This window comes from Miniopterus natalensis, chromosome 7 (assembly GCF_054644295.1).
Source record: "Miniopterus natalensis isolate mMinNat1 chromosome 7, mMinNat1.hap1, whole genome shotgun sequence".
Lineage (NCBI taxonomy): Eukaryota > Metazoa > Chordata > Mammalia > Chiroptera > Miniopteridae > Miniopterus > Miniopterus natalensis.
Window position 1 is genome coordinate 51,236,294 of NC_142087.1, and position 19,347 is coordinate 51,255,640.

General features: G+C 37.7%; 1 protein-coding gene across 1 annotated transcript in view; it reads left to right on the top strand.

Moving 5' to 3' along the window:
* Positions 1-19,347, top strand: part of ASXL3 (ASXL transcriptional regulator 3) — a 163,229-nt gene that overhangs the window by 22,375 nt on the left and 121,507 nt on the right. Inside the window, 1 exon segment of the mRNA XM_087819036.1 lies at positions 8,577-8,659. Within this exon segment, the coding sequence (XP_087675162.1) occupies positions 8,577-8,659 (83 nt within the window).

The following is a 19,347-nucleotide window of genomic DNA, read 5'->3' on the forward strand; positions in this document are numbered from 1 at the left end:
ATTCTTAAAGGCGTGTTCTGTTTTACACGTGATAATGGCAAATTTAAGAATATTCAAAGAAGGACGATTTGGGAGGGAGTATCTGCAAGCTATTTTATGTGAGGTTGAGGAAACTGAAGTGTCATTAACCTGGAAATAAAGGGAGACTGGGCCCCTAATAGTGCTTTAAAACAGGTCACAGTATGTCATGTAAATAAATTATTGGACCCCATTTTATAAATTTATATAACAATTACTTTAAGCTACATGTTAGGAAAATGCTTGGAATTTAATGTTAAATTATTGTTACATTCAATGGCAAAAACTAGGACTACATAGTAGAAATGATAGGAAAGCATAATTTTTTACTTGATGTTCAGAAAACACTTTTTAACAATTAGTGGGTTCTGAATAGAGTAGACTGCCTGCAAATTTCTGTGGTAGAAGGATCTCTTTTTCATTAAAGAGATGTTTTACTTCTTATAAAGGGACTCATATACATTATCATTTACTTAGTAATATTTTAAAACTTTTCTTAACATTGTAGAAATTCTGGGTGTCTCTCATTTTTTATTTTTTATTTTTCTGTTTAAAAAAGGAATATCGACTGTTTCAAAAGAGTAGAAACTTACCCGAGGTAGAGAAAAGTTGCACAAATCCCACAGGAAATTCTCAGTGTTATTTACACATTCAGGTAATGACCACTCTGAACTGTTCCAGGCCTCAGAAAGGTACTTCTCTACTCTCAGCTGTGCTCCGGTTTTATGAAGCTGGGTAACTAAAATAATTTTCCTGTAAGGCAGAATTTCCTTCTGAAGGATAGTGTATGATACGCTACATCACAATTGTTTGAAAGTTTGTCTTTAAGTATATATTATTGGAAGTAAGTTGTTGCTGTTGATATTCTCTATATTTTGAATTGATTTGTAACACAAGTATAGGAGGATATTTTGTCCCTGTAATGTGCAGTTCCTCCTAGGTAACAGAAGTGTCTCAAAGAGTGCCGTATTATTAAATCCCTCTTGTTAAACAGAGAAAGACTGTTGGCTGGGTAGTATTCCATTGCACACAGTGCAATGTACAGTTCTTGTAACATAGAAATCCACACCTGAAACCTATGTGATCCTATTAACCAATGTCACCCCAGTAATTTTTTTTTAAAGAAAGACTGTTGGATGGTGAAACTAGGTACAGGGCGGGGCAGGGTTACCTGTGCGTCTGCAGTGGAGTAAGTTTGGCTCTGACCAGACGATGAGAGTTGGCAGAATGGGGCTAACCGGCTTTGTAGAACTCCGGTGCATTTTATGCAGGAAACCTCAAAGTCAGACCACATCTAACGTCCATAATTTTTTATAGCTCTCTCCTTTGTATTGAAAAGAGTCATCTTTCTAGGCTCTGCTCAAAGTGGGCTGTTTTTTTCCACCCAGCTAATAGTATTAGCTAATGATTATGAACACATGTTGCTGTATAGTCATTTGTTATATCAGAATAATAAGTGCTTTACATTCATTATGTCATTTAGCCCTCACAACACTTTCATAAAGGAGGAAATGAAGAAGCTGAGGTTAAGGGAGGTTAAGTATCTAAGATCAGACAGCTAGTGAGTAAGGGTTTCCTGGTCCACCTGACTCCAGAACTCATAACCATCTTTTTTGTTCGGTAAAAGCTCCTAATATGGAACAACTGAAAACATCTCCCAACATTTACTTGGTCTTTCCTGAAGCCTACTTCCTTAGTAGTGTCACAATCTGGGGCTGTAGGCATGAATGGGGACTGAGGTCCTTGATCTCATGAGGCCTGCAGTATAGCAGGAAGAGTGTCATTCAATAGATAATGACAATTAAGAACAGTTTTGACATCTGCTACCAAAGGAAAGTATAGTTCAAACCATTATATGAGAGTTCAAGAGAATATCTGATTGTTAAGTGTGAGATCACTGAACTGGGGATTATGAGGTAGATACTGTGTATAATATCTTGACTATAGGCCTTCAGTTTCTGTAAGCCCTCTACATTTAACTTAGCAGAAAGAGCAAACTTCAGTGTCAGATTAGCTAAACCCATCACTTACTAGCTGCCAGACCTTGTAGGCACTTTATCTTCTTGTAGGCTGCTTTCTTCTGGGTGAAACAGGCCTGATCCTCAAGGCTACTATAAAAATATGTCTGTCTTTTAAGTCACACATTCACAAGTACTACTACGGCATATAATTTCCCCATAAAAACCTATGCAATTAGAATAGAAAAATTACAAGTATCGTCTTTAAACCCAGACCTAGTAATCACATATGTGAGGAGTAGAGAATAGCCTAATTGAGCTTAAGGCGAGGTGCTGTCACTTTTTACATGATTTATTTCATCTGAATACTACCAGTGATCCAAATTCATGTTCCATCAAAATGACATGGATCTTTGTGGTTTCTCAGGAATAGTGGAAAATAGGAATGTTAAATATATGGATCCCACAACCTGTTGTACTATGTGCACATCCCCTGGAGACCTAGCACAGAGGAGCTGTCTAATAAGCATTAGCTGCCCTTCTGTTTAAACATCATCATCAGCATCATCATGTATGCATATCTCGTCCTTCCACGTAATAGTTTTATGACCTTGGAACAATTACTTCAACTTTGCACATCTCTCTTGATTCTGTCTTTTCTGTGTATTTCACTGAGTGGTTATAAAGATCAAATAAAATAATGTTGTATGAAATTGAATGTAATGATAATACATGTTGTGTGAAAGCACTCTGTAATTGTAGAGCATGTATAGATATAAAACGCTTTATTTTATAATCCCCAAATCATTTAGCTAAGACATGAGACCTTAAACAGCTAAATATTTTAATGAGCTGCCAGAATGGATTAAAGGAAGACACAATACTGTTAGAAAAAAAGGAGAGAGCCTGGTGTTTGACACTCATTTGGGATTCTACAAATCTAAACATACATTATTGACATGATTTTAAATTGTGGAAATTTTTTATTTTGCAATCAAATAAGTAAGCTCAGAATATTTTATTTTACACCCCCCCCCCCCAAGTAACTGTTTTAACCATTAGATGAACACTGACTGGTCTAATGCATTTATCTTAGGGATACTTGAAATGACTTTTCTGCTTGAGAGACACCAAGGATATCTTGAGTAAGCCCTAAAATATTTGAAACATTATATTTGTTAGTTTAAAAATGTTTGAACCTAATACAGAAAAATACATTCTTAGCTTGGCCTGTGCCCTTGCTGATTTGGCAAAATGCCTCTCTCCTTAACTATATTACTATCATTTTCTTGCAGTTTTTTCTTTTTTCTTTTTCTACTGGGACATGTAGAAGTCTGGCGAAGGAGGTTTCTGGGATGCGTCTCTCTTGCTTCAGGTTGCAAGAATTGAGATGTCTTTGAGATAGGCTCTCATATAGTCACATAAGTAAAGAAGGTGAAATCAGTCCCCTGGTGTATTTGCCGCTCCTACACATCTGTTCACATCTTCTGAAAAATACAAGGTAGCTGATTGCATATTTGTATCCTGAGCCATGGAAATCTCCTTTATAGAGAGCAATGCTGAATTTGAAGCCTACTGGGAGGAAGCAGTGAAGGAAGAAGGGAGTTGAGGATGGAAAGGACTTCAGTGCGAGAGGCAGAAGCATGGGAGGTGCAAGACACGATTCTTAGGGAGTGAGAGTGAAGTGGAATCACAAATATAGCTCTGACACAAGAACAATTTGTTTTACAAAGAAAGAAAGGACATTTTATGGAGAGATTGTACTGTTTCAGACTTTGATTTGTATAGAAGAGACAGTGATATCTGGCCAGTGGTTTCCAATTACAGTCTCTTGGCAGCGCTTGCTAGTTCTAGCTAGTTCTAATTCTAGCTACGGATATTCTTAAGGAAGCTTGGTGGCTTTAGGGGCCTGTTTTGGAGGAAATAAATTATAACGCAGCTCAATTTTTAGCAAAAGTTTTTGACAGGGACTAAAACAGATCGGTTTTTTGTGTTGTTGTTTTTTTAAATCTAAAGTAAATAATGTAGGAAAGAAAAAACACAGCTATTGGAAAGGAGACACAATTCACATTATTTGCAGAAAATGTGATTCTGTACTTCTGTACCATTGGCACTATTAAGAATTCAATTTGCTGTTCATATAGATAATAATTATCACAATTCAATGGCTTTTGTATGTATTAGCAATAAAATGAGAGACAATTATATGAAAAAGTGTTGCAACTGAAAATATAAAACAATGAAAAGCTCATTACAGTTTATAAAATAAAACTTAAATACATGGAACAATGTGTGTAAATTTCTTAAAAATTTAATTAGATGTCTCATTTAATTTCAATCTAAATTTCATCTGGAAATACAAAGAAGTGAACAATTAAAAATTTAAGAGGAATGGTGAGAGCAGTTTCCTATCCAGATAGTGAAATGAATTATAATATGACAGCAATTTAAAACAGTATGGTCCTGGCACACAGCTCATTGAAAGATCAGGGGAACTAGCAGGACTCCTGGACGATCCCCAAGCCCAGTGGTTTGCAGTTCGTTTCGGAGACCCTGAAAATGCCCAGAAGTTCCTTCAGCCTTTAGAGAAAGTGTGGGGCCTCTGAGCTCTCTCATCTCCGCTTCAGCAGCAACGGCTCTGCTTTTGTGCCCTTTCTATAATGGGTTCCCACGTTTATACATTGGTTTCACGTTCAGAAGGGTTTTCATCACCCTCATATTAATGGTGGTAGAAGGATGCCTCACTAATTTTGACGGCTTATGAAACAAATGATGTTGGGGAACCTTGACTTATTTGTAGGAGGCAGGAGGCTTAAGTTAGCCCGTCACCTTGGTACAAGAAGATAAATTCCAGATGAATTTAAAAATAAAAACATGATACTTGAAAGAAATATTTGTAGATATTTGAATAGTGTCTGGATAAAAGGAATTTCTAAACATAAGAGCAGCAGGTGTCGTAATGAAAAAATCTGATAGAATTGTTAGTATGAAAATGGCAAGCTTTGCATATCACCCTAAAATATCCAAAAATAAGCAGCAAAAAGACTAGATGTTACTAACATGCAAAACAATGAATGTTACTCTCTAAAGAGCTTTTTACACATTAATTAGAAAAACAGAAATATCTCGTGTCATATCGTACCTCATATGATATTCATTTGAAAAAATCTTTATCCTCATTAGTATTTACAGAAGTATAATAAAAATAACAAGGAATAACCACTTACTTGACCTACTAAGATAATGTTTAATACTTTATGTTAGTTGTGATGAAGGAGGTACATTCAGTTCTGCTTGGTGAGAGTATAAATTGTTAAAATCTTTCTGCAAACAATTGGCAGTGTGTCAAGAGACATAACAGAACTCACATTCTTTGACTCAATAATACTCTAAAATGTTACATTCAATATATTCTTTGGACATTTTTGTTTATTAATTGAATTTTTAAAACAATGTAAATAATGCCTCCTCTCAGTAAAGTGTTAATTATGGTGCCCTTTTTGAAGAATTCAGATTACATGGAGAAAAGTAAGACAGCTAAGAGTATATACATGTGTTTTACATTATTATTATATTAAAATAATATGTGCGTGTAGAAAAACTAGAGAGAAAACAAATATTAGCAGTGGTTAATATTCTTGGTTGTAGGCTTGTGGGTGCATTTTGCTTTTAATAGCATGGGTATGAGTTTGCATTTTTCTAATTTTTATTATCAGAAAGCAAGATTATTTTAAATAATTACCCATGGCAAACTTTAAGATTGGATCCCCTATTTTGTTGCAATGACATCATTATTGCCCAAGGCAGCCTGAACCTGTTTTGATGATCTGAAATGTTTACTGTTCCTCTTCCTGGAAAAATCTTACTGTGATCCTCTTAAAAATCCTACTCCCTTCCTACTTTATTGAATCCTTGACCCCCTTTTCTAAAGAAGTAGGTACAAGGTGGGAAACAATTGTAAGAACACGTTAAATTCAAATAAGTATTAATTGACCGTGAAAACATATTCAAATACTAGTATTTGAAAATGTCATGAAGGATAACCCAGAAAGTACCCTTTTGCAGCAGGACGCGTGAAACTGGAACTCCTCAGTGTCAGGAGATTGTTGGGGCAGATCTAATGGTGGGGCCTGGTCGCTTAGAGCGCCATGGCGCCCCCGCTGTGGCTCCCTCTCCCCGTCGTGTTTGCGTGTGGCTGCCTGTGAGTCTGATCCATGTCTCCGCCATGTGTCCCCGTATTTTGATGGCATCAATGTATTGTTCTGTGAGATAATCCCCCCTATCTTTTGTCCTGTTAATGTTCACACAGCCAGTGCAGTGAAGTTTGCTCACACCCAGGAACCCCTCCTCTGTCTCCTTTCTCTGTCTTGCAGGAACTGAGGGTGGCTTCTGGTGTTTTGTGGGGCTCCACCATTTCCTCCCTGCCTCTCATCCACTTCATATGATGTAATTCTTGGCACTTTTACTTCCTTTGTAGAGTAGGATGTGATGTCATAGAGAAGGGGACAGGGCTATCCAAATTCTCTCAATTGCTGGGAGGAGCTGCCCAGGTGTGCTGAGGGGCCTGTACTCAGGAAGAGAAACAGGGAGTCCTCCACAGTGAGTAACCCCACTTTCGAGTGCCCCCAAATTTCCGTTAAAACGTTGCCCAGTACACTGGAGTTTTCCTCTTCGGCCCTTTCTAGTTTTAATCAGTTTGCCTTTTGGACATTCCCAGTTCAGCTCAATTTTCCTCCTCGCTCACCTTTCCCCGCTCAGCCCTTCTCTGTGCCCTCCTGTGCCTCTCCCCGCAGCCCCTCTTCCTTGCTTGCTCACTTGTGTATGTCTGTGTCTGTTGACTCTGCCCACACCGTTTATGAGAGCCCGTTAGTGCCCTCAGCATTGCCTGTCGTTTGGGGCGATGCCTACCCTGATCTGGTCCCTGTGACCACAGCGTCTCCTCTCAGTAACCCATGAGTATGCACTGCTCTGCTTACGGCTCTTATTTTAGAAACTCTCAGCTTTTTTGTTTTCATGTGTATTTCTTTCCCTCCCTTTGTTGTGATCTGATCTTTCACCCTTTTCAGGTCCATTATGCAGTTTCCTTCTTGCCTTTTTTAACCAACGTTTTAATACATTAGCCCTCTTCCCGACCCAGCTATGCCTACGTTTCTTTCCCCCCCTTTCCCAGTTTTCAGTTCAGCTCTCAGTGTCCTCCTCGTCAGGACATGTATTTCTTCTTTCCTGATGACTTACTTGCTGCCATACCTTCTTTCTAGTGGAGTTCATATTTCTATATTGATTAAAGAACTGAACCAGCTACGACTAAGGGACTGATCCAGACTGGGAAAACTGGGGAAATTTCTGGGGAAGTGCAAAGGGGAGACCAGGAAAGCGGCCCTAATGGTGAGGCGGGTCTGCCTGTAGGCAACTCACTGGAGGACCCGAAACGACTTAGTGGAAATTTGGCCATTGAGCGTAGGAGAGGTCACAGAGCTATTCTGAGCAGATTTGGAAGCCTTTTCAATTTTTAATTTTCAGAGTGGCCCTGTTATTAATAATTACGATCCTTCTAGTAAGTCCTCACAAATGAGAACTCTAGAATCTTTAAGTTGCTTGGGGCCATGACTTGTGCAGAAGCTTCTGTACAGGACCTTTAATTAGGTGGTGTCTACCCTTGGAAGACGTCATTGTGAAGATGTGTGCAGACCCGTTTCTTGTACCTAGAGGTGGCCCCTGTAATCCACGCTGGTGAGCAGTGGTCCCTGCTGTCTCCTGCTTTCAATACATGTAGTGAGGTCCCTGGCTAAACCAAAGAACTTGATTTTCAGGGAGGATGGTCTAATGCCTGTGGAAATAACTGCGTCCCATGTATTCCCCACACTTTGTTTAAAGGAACCCCCTTCTACTCAAAAATAAGTAGGACAGAGAGGGAGAGAAAAAATGGGACTCAGTTTATAAAGCTGAGATGGGCTGAATGGGAAGAGGCAGGGGTTTTCCTAAAAGTAATTGGAAAAGGCAAAGAAAGGAAACTGAGCTGAACTGGAAAACACATTGTAATGAGGTACTTGGGTTTCTGTATGATTCTTTCCATTTGGGTCATGAAGGACTTTTTTTCCCCTCTCATTTTCTTTTAATATAAAAGAAGTTGATCAAAATGTGAATCCAGTGAGGTTATTTCTGACCAGCACTTTGTTCTCTACTGTTGGTGGTGTTCAGGCTTCATGCTTCCAAGGCCCTGGAAATCTAGGAAAAATTTTAGCCTGAAACGTTGTCTTTAACCCTAAAATACTAGCAATTTTTAATAAATGAAATTATATACATTTATTAACTTGGTTTTTTTAAAGATTCACTTTTTTTTGGTGTTATGCCCTTGTATTTTTCTTTCTTTTTTTTTTTTTTTGAGAATGGCCCCTATTTGTTGCAGAAATTGCCATAAAAGTCCAGGAAAAAAATTACGTTCTCATTTTGGACACTTGAGTTGTGTGATGGGACCTTATCTTGATATAACAGCCCCTTTCCCTTTAAAATTTTAAGGAAACACTGCATGATTCATACATGTTTTCATTTTATATGCTTCCATGCAATAATCTATGAATCATGTTTATTTTTATTTTTCAGGCACTAGAAAAACACCCCAACTCACCAATGACAGCAAAGCAGATATTGGAAGTCATTCAGAAAGAAGGGTTAAAAGAAACAAGGTCAGTATTTATATTTACATTTCCTGTTTTTATTGATTAATAATGGCCACTAGTAATGGCAAAGAAATAGATGTATCTACCTTTTGATACTTTAATTGATTGTGAATTAAGTACTACCTGCAAATATTTCTGTGACTGCCAAATATTTGGGTGACCAAATATTTCCTTGGAACTGCCTGTTGACTTAATAAATTGCACTGGATGAGTTAATATCGAGCATACTTTGTTAATAAAATGCAGCACTGTGTGAATTATCCCCCTATTGGAATCACTCCTCTTTCTCTTTCTTGTAAGAGGGGATTATGTTTCTGAAAGTGAATAGTGAAAGAGAAACACTTTTCAGGCTTGATAGATAGATCCCAGGATATAAAGATGAGTCCACTCTCATAAAATTCAAAGTGCCAATGAATGTGGTTGAAACTTTAGTCCTCTTATATTTAGAACTCCTATACTCAGAGCATCATTAGTTAGATTTATTTAAAAATAGAATTGAGATATGATTTATACAGCATAAAATTCACCATTTTAACTGTACAAGTCAGTGGTTTTTAGTATATTTACAAATTTGTGCAATTATCACAACTTTCTAATTTTAGGACATATTCATCGCCCTAAAATGAAACCCTGATACCCACCAGCCGTTATTCACCATTCCCTTCTCCCCCAGCCCTTGGTAACCACTAATCTATTTTTTATGTCTGTGGGTTTGCCTATTCTGTGTACTTCATGTATATGGAATTATACAATATGTAGCCTTTTGTGGTAGGTTTCTTTCACTTAGCACTTTTTTTTTAAAGTCCATCCATGTTGTGGCACGAAGTACTCCATTCCTTTTTGTTGCCAAATAATGTTCCATTGTATGGATATACCACATTTTGGTTTACCTATGATGATTTTTTATTTTTATGTATTCCTTAATTTTACAGTTTTGGCTTTAACTAGCAGTTCAGGACCATAGAGATGATATTACTCAGGGAGAAAAAAGAAGTTTGTTAGAGGGTAAAAGTAACCACAGACTTGCCATACATGTGTATGTAATAATCTGTGTTCCGTAGAGTGCATTTTTTTTTGTATTAAGGCTGTCTATCTGCAAGCCACTGAGCATACAGTGGTTGTAACTTGGCGAAAATTAAACCTGCTGAGCTACCTTTTGAATGTTTTGACTGATACTGAGATAGAACTGCTGAGAGGAATAAATATCCTCCCAAGGCCAACTTTTCCTAAAACATCGGTATCACCTACAACTCCTGTAACTGTAAAGTGTGGGCAACACCAGCCTGTAGGTGTTTAAAATGCATCTATTGGAAGTGTGCTCCATGAGCGTCACAATGTGGTGCGGTGCAGGACACCGAGGCTCCGATTTTCGTCTTTCCTAGAGGCTTTTTCTGCGTGCTCTGAAGAAAGAGCCTGAGAACACGTAACCGCACTGTTTGCAGTAATTGTTCCCCCACAAATCAGAGGCAGTGGTGGGGGGGCTGCCGCCGGCCTGCAGCTCTGTTAGAGGAGGCCCTGGTCTTCTGCGCGAGGTGTCGGCGCGAGGGGTCAGACAGGAAACTGGGGACACCTGGAAATTCATTTTCTCCTCGCTGCCTGTCAGAAACCTTGAAAATATTTATGCCATTTAGAAAGCACTGAAAATGTTTGTGCTACAGCCAAAAGAAAAGAGGGGGTAAAAAAATCTAAGGATTTTGACTCCTGTCGAATGTGGGCCCTGTGCCAGAGGAAGCTGCCAACGTGGACATAAACAGCATGTCCTGTAAGCAGACCTTTGAACTTTGTTCATCATGTTATTTTTCTGCACCGGAGTGACTATGCTGATATCAGTTATGTATATTGAGGTATAAAATTCTTTTACCATGGCTCTGAACAGCATTCTAATTACATTTATCATTATAACAGCATTATTTCATATTTTTCAAAATGCTGGTTTCCTAGAATTTTATATTAAAGAGTCTTAAGCATATATATTTATAGTGAAAACAAAAAACAAAACAGCTTTTTTAAGGAGTAAAGAACAATGAAATTGAAAATATCACCTCCTATACTTCTGCCCCACCCCCAATATTGTGACCTTCTGTAAAGAAAAAAAATTTGTTGTTGCAGATACTGATAAATCAGGGCAGTGATATTGAAAGCACCTGCCAAGGCTTCACAAGCTGAGCTGGGGAAGAAAGAGATGGCAGTTCTACTTAAGTTCTATTCTGTAAATCAGTTTTACATGGAAGGGCCTCAGATTATGCATTTTATGTTCTCATTTCTCAGTCTGTTTAAATCCCCTCCCTCCTGTCAGTGGGGACTGTTACTTATGACTGGTTGACCTTGACCACTCTCCTTCCCTTGTTTTCTAGTTCTAGTTTGCCTCTTAGAATCATCTCTAAATAAAACTATATAGATCTTGAGTGAGTTTTGGGGCTTTTCTACATGGTATGCATGTTTTAGCAGATTCTAACATTTATTTTGCCTACTTAATGTACGATTTGCTACCTTCCATGTTCTTAAATGTTTTTGAAATATTTAAAGTAGCAGAGTAAAGGAAGTGTAACTATCTATTTTTCTTAAGTAGAGTTACATTTACTTCATCATCATAAGGTCAGACACAGCTGTTTACTTTCTAGGTATTTATTAATTATGTGTTTTTCAAGAAATGCAGGGTTGTGATATGCCTGGAAAAATGCAGGGGAGTGACTGAAAGTTAATAATGTGACCATAACCCTCTGGTTGTCTCCTCTGTGGCTGAGAGGTCATGTAAGCAGTTCTCCCCCAAGTAGTCCACCTCTGTACCTAGCATCCTAGAAAAGAGAAGATTGGGTTTGGAATTCACCATCATTCCAAATCTGGCTTTAAAGTAATGCCATTTGTTTTAGATATCCTGGGGGTCTTTGATTTGTGTGCCAGGTGGAGCTCCTGTATCTCTACCTCACCGTCCCAGGTAGAGCTCCTGTAGCATCTGCCTCTCTGCACCAGGTAGAGCTCCTATAGCATTTAGCTCACTGCACCAGGTAGAGCTCCTATAGCATTTAGCTCACTGCACTAGGTGGAGCTCCTGGAGCATCTGCCTCACTGCACCAGGTAGAGCTCCTATAGCATTTAGCTCACTGCACCAGGTGGAGCTCCTGGAGCATCTGCCTCACTGCACCAGGTAGAGCTCCTATAGCATTTAGCTCACTGCACCAGGTGGAGCTCCTGGAGCATCTGCCTCACTGCACCAGGTAGAGCTCCTATAGCATTTAGCTCACTGCACCAGGTGGAGCTCCTGGAGCATCTGCCTCAGTGCACCAGGTAGAGCTCCTATAGCATTTAGCTCACTGCACCAGGTGGAGCTCCTGGAGCAGCTCCCTCAGTGCACCAGGTGGAGCTCCTGGAGCAGTTACCTCTCTGCACTGCAGTTTTGTCGTCGTCTGTCTGCCCATGGGTCTGTGAGCTCTTTAAGGGTAGGTACCCACCACTCCTGGCTCTCAAGAGATACTCAATAATTATTTGTTGAGTAAATAATCTTCTGTCTCAGGATGTTAATTGCTGGTGCCTAGTGATGCCTTTGGCTTGCATTTAGAGTTAGAAGCTGCTTGCATTTCTCACCCTTTTCAGTAGTTTGTTTTAATCAAAAGGAATCTAACAGTTTCGTGGGAATCCCATTAAATAGACGCATGCTGATAATCTCCAGCAGATCATCTATGAGCAAGTAAGGTTATTATACTGATGCTTGTTTTCAAACACCGTAAGTGCTGCTGGTTTAAACTTGTAACATATAATAAAAAAGTACACCAACAATTTTGGCAAAGCTGATGTGAATATTTGAATGTGTTCAGCGCACGTGATATTGCTAATTTATTTGACTGAGATGAAATTCGTGACAGCTTATGCCATCCTTTTTCTTCTCCAGTGACACTTTAAATTACATACTTTTCATGTAGATATGATAAAAAGAGTACATCTCTTCTATATCATGTTCTGTGTATCTTCATGTTATTGATGAAATGTGTAGTGTATGATTAAATACCATTGGAAAAGCCAGACTGAAATAAGTACTTTCCATGTGGTTTTAAAAGGTAGATGAATATAATAAGCTGTCAGAAGGACAAATGATTTTTATTGAAAAAAATTAATAGGACTGATTTTTTGGAATTGGTTTTTTGATGAAAATATATTTTGGCAAGTTTTAATTTCCTTCTATATAATAGCATAGAATATTTTGTTAATACAGTTTTATTCTGGTCCATCTATACACTTGCTCTTACTGATTCTGAGTGGTTATTTTCAGGCTTCTGTTATATTGTGTTTATGAGTTGCCAACAATTGATAAAACATTGCAGTATGAATGCTTTTCAGATGATCAGAATCCTATACTCTGTCAAGTACCAATGTTGCTTGTATAGAGGGGTTAAAAATGTGCATATTCCAGTCTGTAGCTTTTGTGGATGGGTATCTAATATGCCTGCTCAGACTCTTGGCTAAACATTCCCACTTCCTTATGCAGTTTGTGTGCCACTGTAGAATATGGTCTTGTCTGTAGTAATTAAAATTATCTTTAGAAAAAGAGGAGTAACTCCAGTTACCATGTTGGTTTGGCAGACTTTTGGAGTGGTCTTCTGCTTTTCTGTTTTGGGTTTGCTAATTCAGAAGTGATAATTCCTTTACAAAGAGGACGGAGGGATTTTTGATGCCTGAGAATATATTTTTCTCTGCTCATAAGATTGTTAAAGTGATGCTTCCAAAGAGATGTGAGCTCAGTTATAGTGGCACATCTGGGTCGGGAGGTCAAGGAGTGAGGCTTGTAGCACTTACTAGCAAGAGCAGAACAGCCATTCAACAGTGAGGCATAATTTCTTATGTGTTGGGCATCATCATTACAAGACACCTGTCATTAATGTAGCATGAACTGTGATATGGTTTTCATGTTATTTGCTAATAAGTAAATAGTTCTCAAATAGAGGTGAGGCATTCATAAAATAAAGGCAAAAAAGCTCACACAAAGCAATAAAAAACCACACTTGGATTGGGGTAGCGCAATATTTATGAGCTATATTTTTACAATATTATAGTTGCCTTAATAAAAAATGTGTGTTAGATTTTATCAACCCTTTATAGAGCAAGAGCCTATAATTACATATCACAGTAGGGACATTTGAAAAGATTTATAAACAATCTCTGTTGGACTCAGAGTATGGACATATTTTCAATTTTACAATGTGAAACATGCAATTGACAATCTGAGATTTTGTAATTATTCTGGTATCAATGAAGACATTCTATTCCCACTGATAATTCTGAGAGTAAATTTGTTTTTAGCTACTCATCTTAAGGCTTTGCATGTTTTCTCTTTTGTAATTTCTGTTATGATATGCTGAAATTAGGATCTCCACCGGGCAGTGGTTTATTAAAGATGTTGCGTTTTTCTAGGGGAATAAAATGTCAGAAAATTCTATTACTACATCTAGTGACAAACAATAAAATTTCTTGGCATTTCTCTCGGCGAGATTTACGTTTGTAATTAGTGCTATAGGAGATGATTCTTTCTCGCCGCTGAAATGTTTTGTCTAGAGATAAGAAAGAAACACAAATAATTTCTACTGCAAAATCAATTCTTATCTCCAGACTCCATGTTGGCATCCATCCTTTTGTACTGAGTGATGGTCAAGTTTGTTTACGTTGGGGCATTTTAGAATCACGTTGTTAACTCACAGTGTCATCCCTGTCATTTGCTGACATTTAATCCTGTCCTTGTGTAAATGGTGTGCACAGTCAGCTACTTGGAGAGGGATGAATGCCACAGTGGTGTTATTAACAGAGACATAGGGCAGTCCGCATGCACTGATATGCCTGTATAGGTGTGTACATGAGTGTGAAAACAGACTTTTAGAATAACCTGTCTCTTGGTTGACATAAATTTTATTTGTCGCCATTACTCAGATTAGAAATCTAAATCAGAGTAATTCCTACACCTCTTCTCCCCTGCCACTGTGGCCATGTGGTTCTTGGCTAGTGTTAGTTCTAGTTCCTAAAGACATCTTTCTTTCTTTGTATGCCCATTTGCCATTCATGCTTTCCTCCTATAATTTCTTTTTCTTAATTAATTTTGTTGGCGTGACATTGGTTAATACGATTATGTAGTTTCAGGTGTACAGTTTTATAAGACATCATCTGAATATTGCATTGAATGTTCACAATCCAAAGTCAAGTCGCCTGACCTTCCATCACCATCTACAGCGGTACCTCGGTTTTCGAACATTTCAGAACTCTAACGGTCTTCCAGAATGGATTACATTAAAACACCGAGGCACCACTGTATTTAACTTCCTTCACTACCTCCCTCCGCCCCCCTTTCCCTCTGGTAACCACCATACCATTGCCTGTGTCTATGCATTTTTGTTTGTTCATTTGTTGTTTTTGGTTTTATATCCCACATATGAGTGAAATAGATGGTTTTTGATTTTTTGCTGTCTGACTCGTTTTGCTTAGCATGATATTCTCAAGATCTATCCATGTTGTTGCAATGTCGATATTTCATTTTTTCTTATGGCTGAGTAATATTCTATTGTGTATATGTATCATATCTTCTTTATCTAATTATCTATCAAAGGACACTGGTTGTTTCCATGCCTTCGCCACCATGAATAATGCTGCAGTGAACATAAGGGTGTATATCTTTATGAATAAATGTTTTCAATTTTGGGGGAGTGATACTGACTGCTACTTGTCACCATACACAAAATGGGTCAAACACATAATTTCTTAACTAGGTTAACACATTATCTTTTTATCTGATCTCTTTAAACATGGTCTCCCCCCCTTTTAAATCCATTTTTTCTCAAAAACTACCACTTATAGTAGCATTTCTTAACTGATAGCAGACAACATTCCAGAGAATATATTGCAGCTATTAAACTATGAATCAAAAGATACTGTCAGTTCTATGTTTGGTGATAATTAGATAAAACCAGTATAATACTTTTTCCCTAGTTAGATGGTATCTGAATAAATGCATGATATTCTGATAAAGTAGGGCTTATGATATGAAGAATGATATGAAGAATGAAAGCATACATTATACTTTACAATTAGGTGAGATATTTTGAATTTCCAGTCTGGTCATTTTTATATACATTTGGTTCCTCCCAAAATATGTCACTTAATATGTCGTTGGTTGGCATTATATGCTTTTTTCTACATAATTAGTTTTTAAATTAACTGGTACAAAACTTGTATGTAAGAATTCATAATGTATACATGGATATCACTAATTGTTTAAAATAACTAAGTAATTTGTCATAAATAAACTTTATTTTTACTTAGTTATTTTTTTATACTGACAATGTGATTGAAATAATTACTGTGGAAGCAGTTCCTGAGATAAAAAATAATTACATGAAACCTTACCCTGTGAGGTCAATTTTGAACTCCTTAGCATATACCTAATCAATCTGGATTTGGGCCACCTAAAAGCCTTTATGTTCAAGCATCTGGTATTGCAGCTACAGCTGACTATTTGCTTTCACAGTGAAATTTCCCCCGTTATCTTTTCATGATTTGGAAAGTAGAAGTAGAGCCCCATGAAGCATTCATGAACTGTGCCGTGTGTGTGGGGGGGTGTATTCACACACACTCACATACACTTCTGGTAGTTATCACATTGGTCCATAAGAGGCTGTAAGATGGATTGCTGAATGGGGAGGAGGCCCTTTTCAGATAAAATGCCTTGCACTAATGTAAAAATTTGGAACAGGACTTTTCCTGGTTCCCAGATTGAAGTTGTGTGATTGGTTTAGTCTGCTCAGGCTGCCATAACAAAACACCGTAAATAGGATAGCTTAAATAATAGAAATTTATTTTCTCGAAATCTGGAGGTTAGAAGTCCCATATCAAGAGGCCCAGCAGGGTAGATTTCGGGTGAGGCCTCTCTTCCTGGCTTGCAGATGGCCACCTTCTGGCTCTGTCCTCACATGGCCTTTCTTTGATGTGTGTGGGCAGAGAGAGAGTGAACTCTCTGATGTCTCTTCTTAGAAGCAGGCTACTCCTATCAGATCAAGGCCCCATCTCCAAGTATAGCTACACTAGGGGCTAAGGCTTCAACATAGGAATTTTTGTCAGGGAGGAGAATACAAAAATTCAGTTCGTAACAATGACTCAGAATTTGGAACTTTACATTTCCAGAATCGATGGCATACCATAAGAATATTTATAGAACTTTGAGTATCTGATTCAGCTTGGAAGGTATTATTCTCATAACAGTATGCTTAATACTGTACTGTGCCTCCATTTTTATATACTTCTAGTGTGTGTTTTCATATGTTATTCCTAACATAAACCGATAGAATATTTGGGTTGTTTTGTGTTCTATTATAATGTGTATAGTCACATAACATGAATTGATTTGAATTTTATTTGAGGCCTTTGGTAAAAATAGCTGTGGTGAGTGCATATAACCCTCAAGGCATCAATGTTCACTAAGGTATGCAATTATAGCTACGAAATAGCCATTTTTTAGTGCGCCTTTTTATTTTGTCAAGCTTTCTTTCTCCATTCTTCCAAGTAATTGAACAAAAAGGTAATTTAGGTGATTTCAGCTTTATCAAGATCTAGGTATAATTTACTCCAGAAATCCTGAGCTCTCTATAAATATTTCATTGCAGAAATAGAAGCAGAAATGGATATAAAATTACATTGTATGTGAGCCTTTGTAAGGATCCTATGCAGGTGAAAATCTTTGTGGAGGAATAGGCATTTAACTGGGGTGGTTTTATTTAATTATTTTGTTAGTGGTGTTTTTCTCTTTATCTCTTCATTTCATTGCTTGTGCTCTTAATTGCCACATGCCTAAATGACTTTAGTTTTGCTTCGTTGTTTTGAACTTGACAACATAATTCAAATGCAAAACAGTTGATATGCTGACATGGGGACTTCTTTTTATAGTTGATTTGTTTTTAGAGGAATGAAAATTATGACATTTTGTTAAGGCAGTTCTTTTAAAAGCTACAGTGCATAAATCCTAAGAATAAGTTTTAGTTCTTTCAGGACAATTAAGGACTGTTTATCCCACACCCCTGAGATGCCTGTACAAAATCAAATTGATAGTTATTGACTGGGAATCTGACTGAAATTTAGGTGATTTCTATTAACATTTATTTTTTAAGTTAAGGCCTATTCTGAGTGCTGTGCATGGCTTCTGTTTTGGTTCTGCTTTCTTTTCTATCTGTTGGCTTTTATCTTCTGCCCAGGCTCAAGTACTCAGGTGTGGAGGTACTGAGCTTTGCCAGGTGCTTGGTAGTAAAGTTAAAGGAAATCAGAGAAATGAAAATAAAGTTGTGGAGATATAGATATTATAACATGAATTTAATGAACTAAATACCTTATATACTGGGTAAGATCCTGGGGGGGGTTTGTGGAAGCTTTAAGGCATGTATTCATTCCATGAACATTTATTACACACATGCTTTGTTCTTGAGACTGTAGAAGTTGCTGAATTAATAAAATGTGGTCCCTGCTTTTGATGGTTTAACAGCATGGTGACAGACCATTCTTCTATGTGTCATTTCATTAGGTCTTTTAACTGCTCTCTGTGAAGCATGTTTTCAGCCCAGTGAATAATGTTTTTTTGTTTGTTTTTTAGTTTTTAAGTTTAGTTTCTAAATTCTCTCTTGAATTCTTAATAAAATGTATTATTTTCCAACATGCCAAGAAGCAGTGTCTTTCTCTCATAAATATAAGCTCATTAAGGTAAGGAAAACACACCCTTGTCTTGATTAAATTGTTTGGCATAATGCTTAGTTGATACCATGCTTTATGTAGTATGTCAACCAAATTAATGAGTACAGGCTGATGATTAAAAGAATACCTTACATTTTTAAAAAATCACAAACTTATATTAGGCCCAATGTTAAGGGCTTTCCATGAATTATCTTTTAAGAATCTTTGAAGTGGATTGATGGTACTATATTTCCCATTTTACAGATAGGGAAACTGAGGCAATTTATCCAGCTAGCAAGTGACAAGTTTAGGATCTGATGTCTGATTCAGAACCAGTTGCACTTGACCTTTTTAAATACCTGTAGTGCGAGCCTAGGAAAATTTTGATGGAGCAAAGGGTTGGTTATATAATCCTATTAAATAAACCCTCTCCAGCCTCTTTAGCAGTTTGTCTGGCTAACTGTTGAGTGTCTTATGTATTACTGATATTCAAGACAAGCCTGTAGATATAGGTGTATTGAGACTCCGTTTATAGCCGAATTGTAAATAGGGTTGGAGGGTGAAAATCTTTCCATAGCCCCCTTAGGTTTGGAGGACACAGCCTCAGGTGAACTCTGCTATGCTTCTCCATCATGGGGAGTAGGACTGTGAGTGACCCTTGGGCAGCAGCAAGGCCTGAAATGCAGCATCTCATCGTTTGTTTTAGAAGGTAATGCTAGGAGGGTGGGACACATACCTTGTGTAATGGAAGAACCAAGGACTGCATAGGACTCTTACCATTTTATCGATATTGAATTTATAGATTGGAAATTGTTTCTGGGGAACTCGCTAACTATGACTAGTCAGAGTGTGTTGCTAACAAAATGTAGATAGTCCAAAAGGCAATTGTAGAGGGTGGCAGTCACTACACTTGTGAAACAACTAAGTGAAAGTAGATGGGACCGACTAAATCATGCTTAGGCAGGGGGAGGGGAGGCTAAGTTAGTAACATTGCTCTTCGTTTAAGA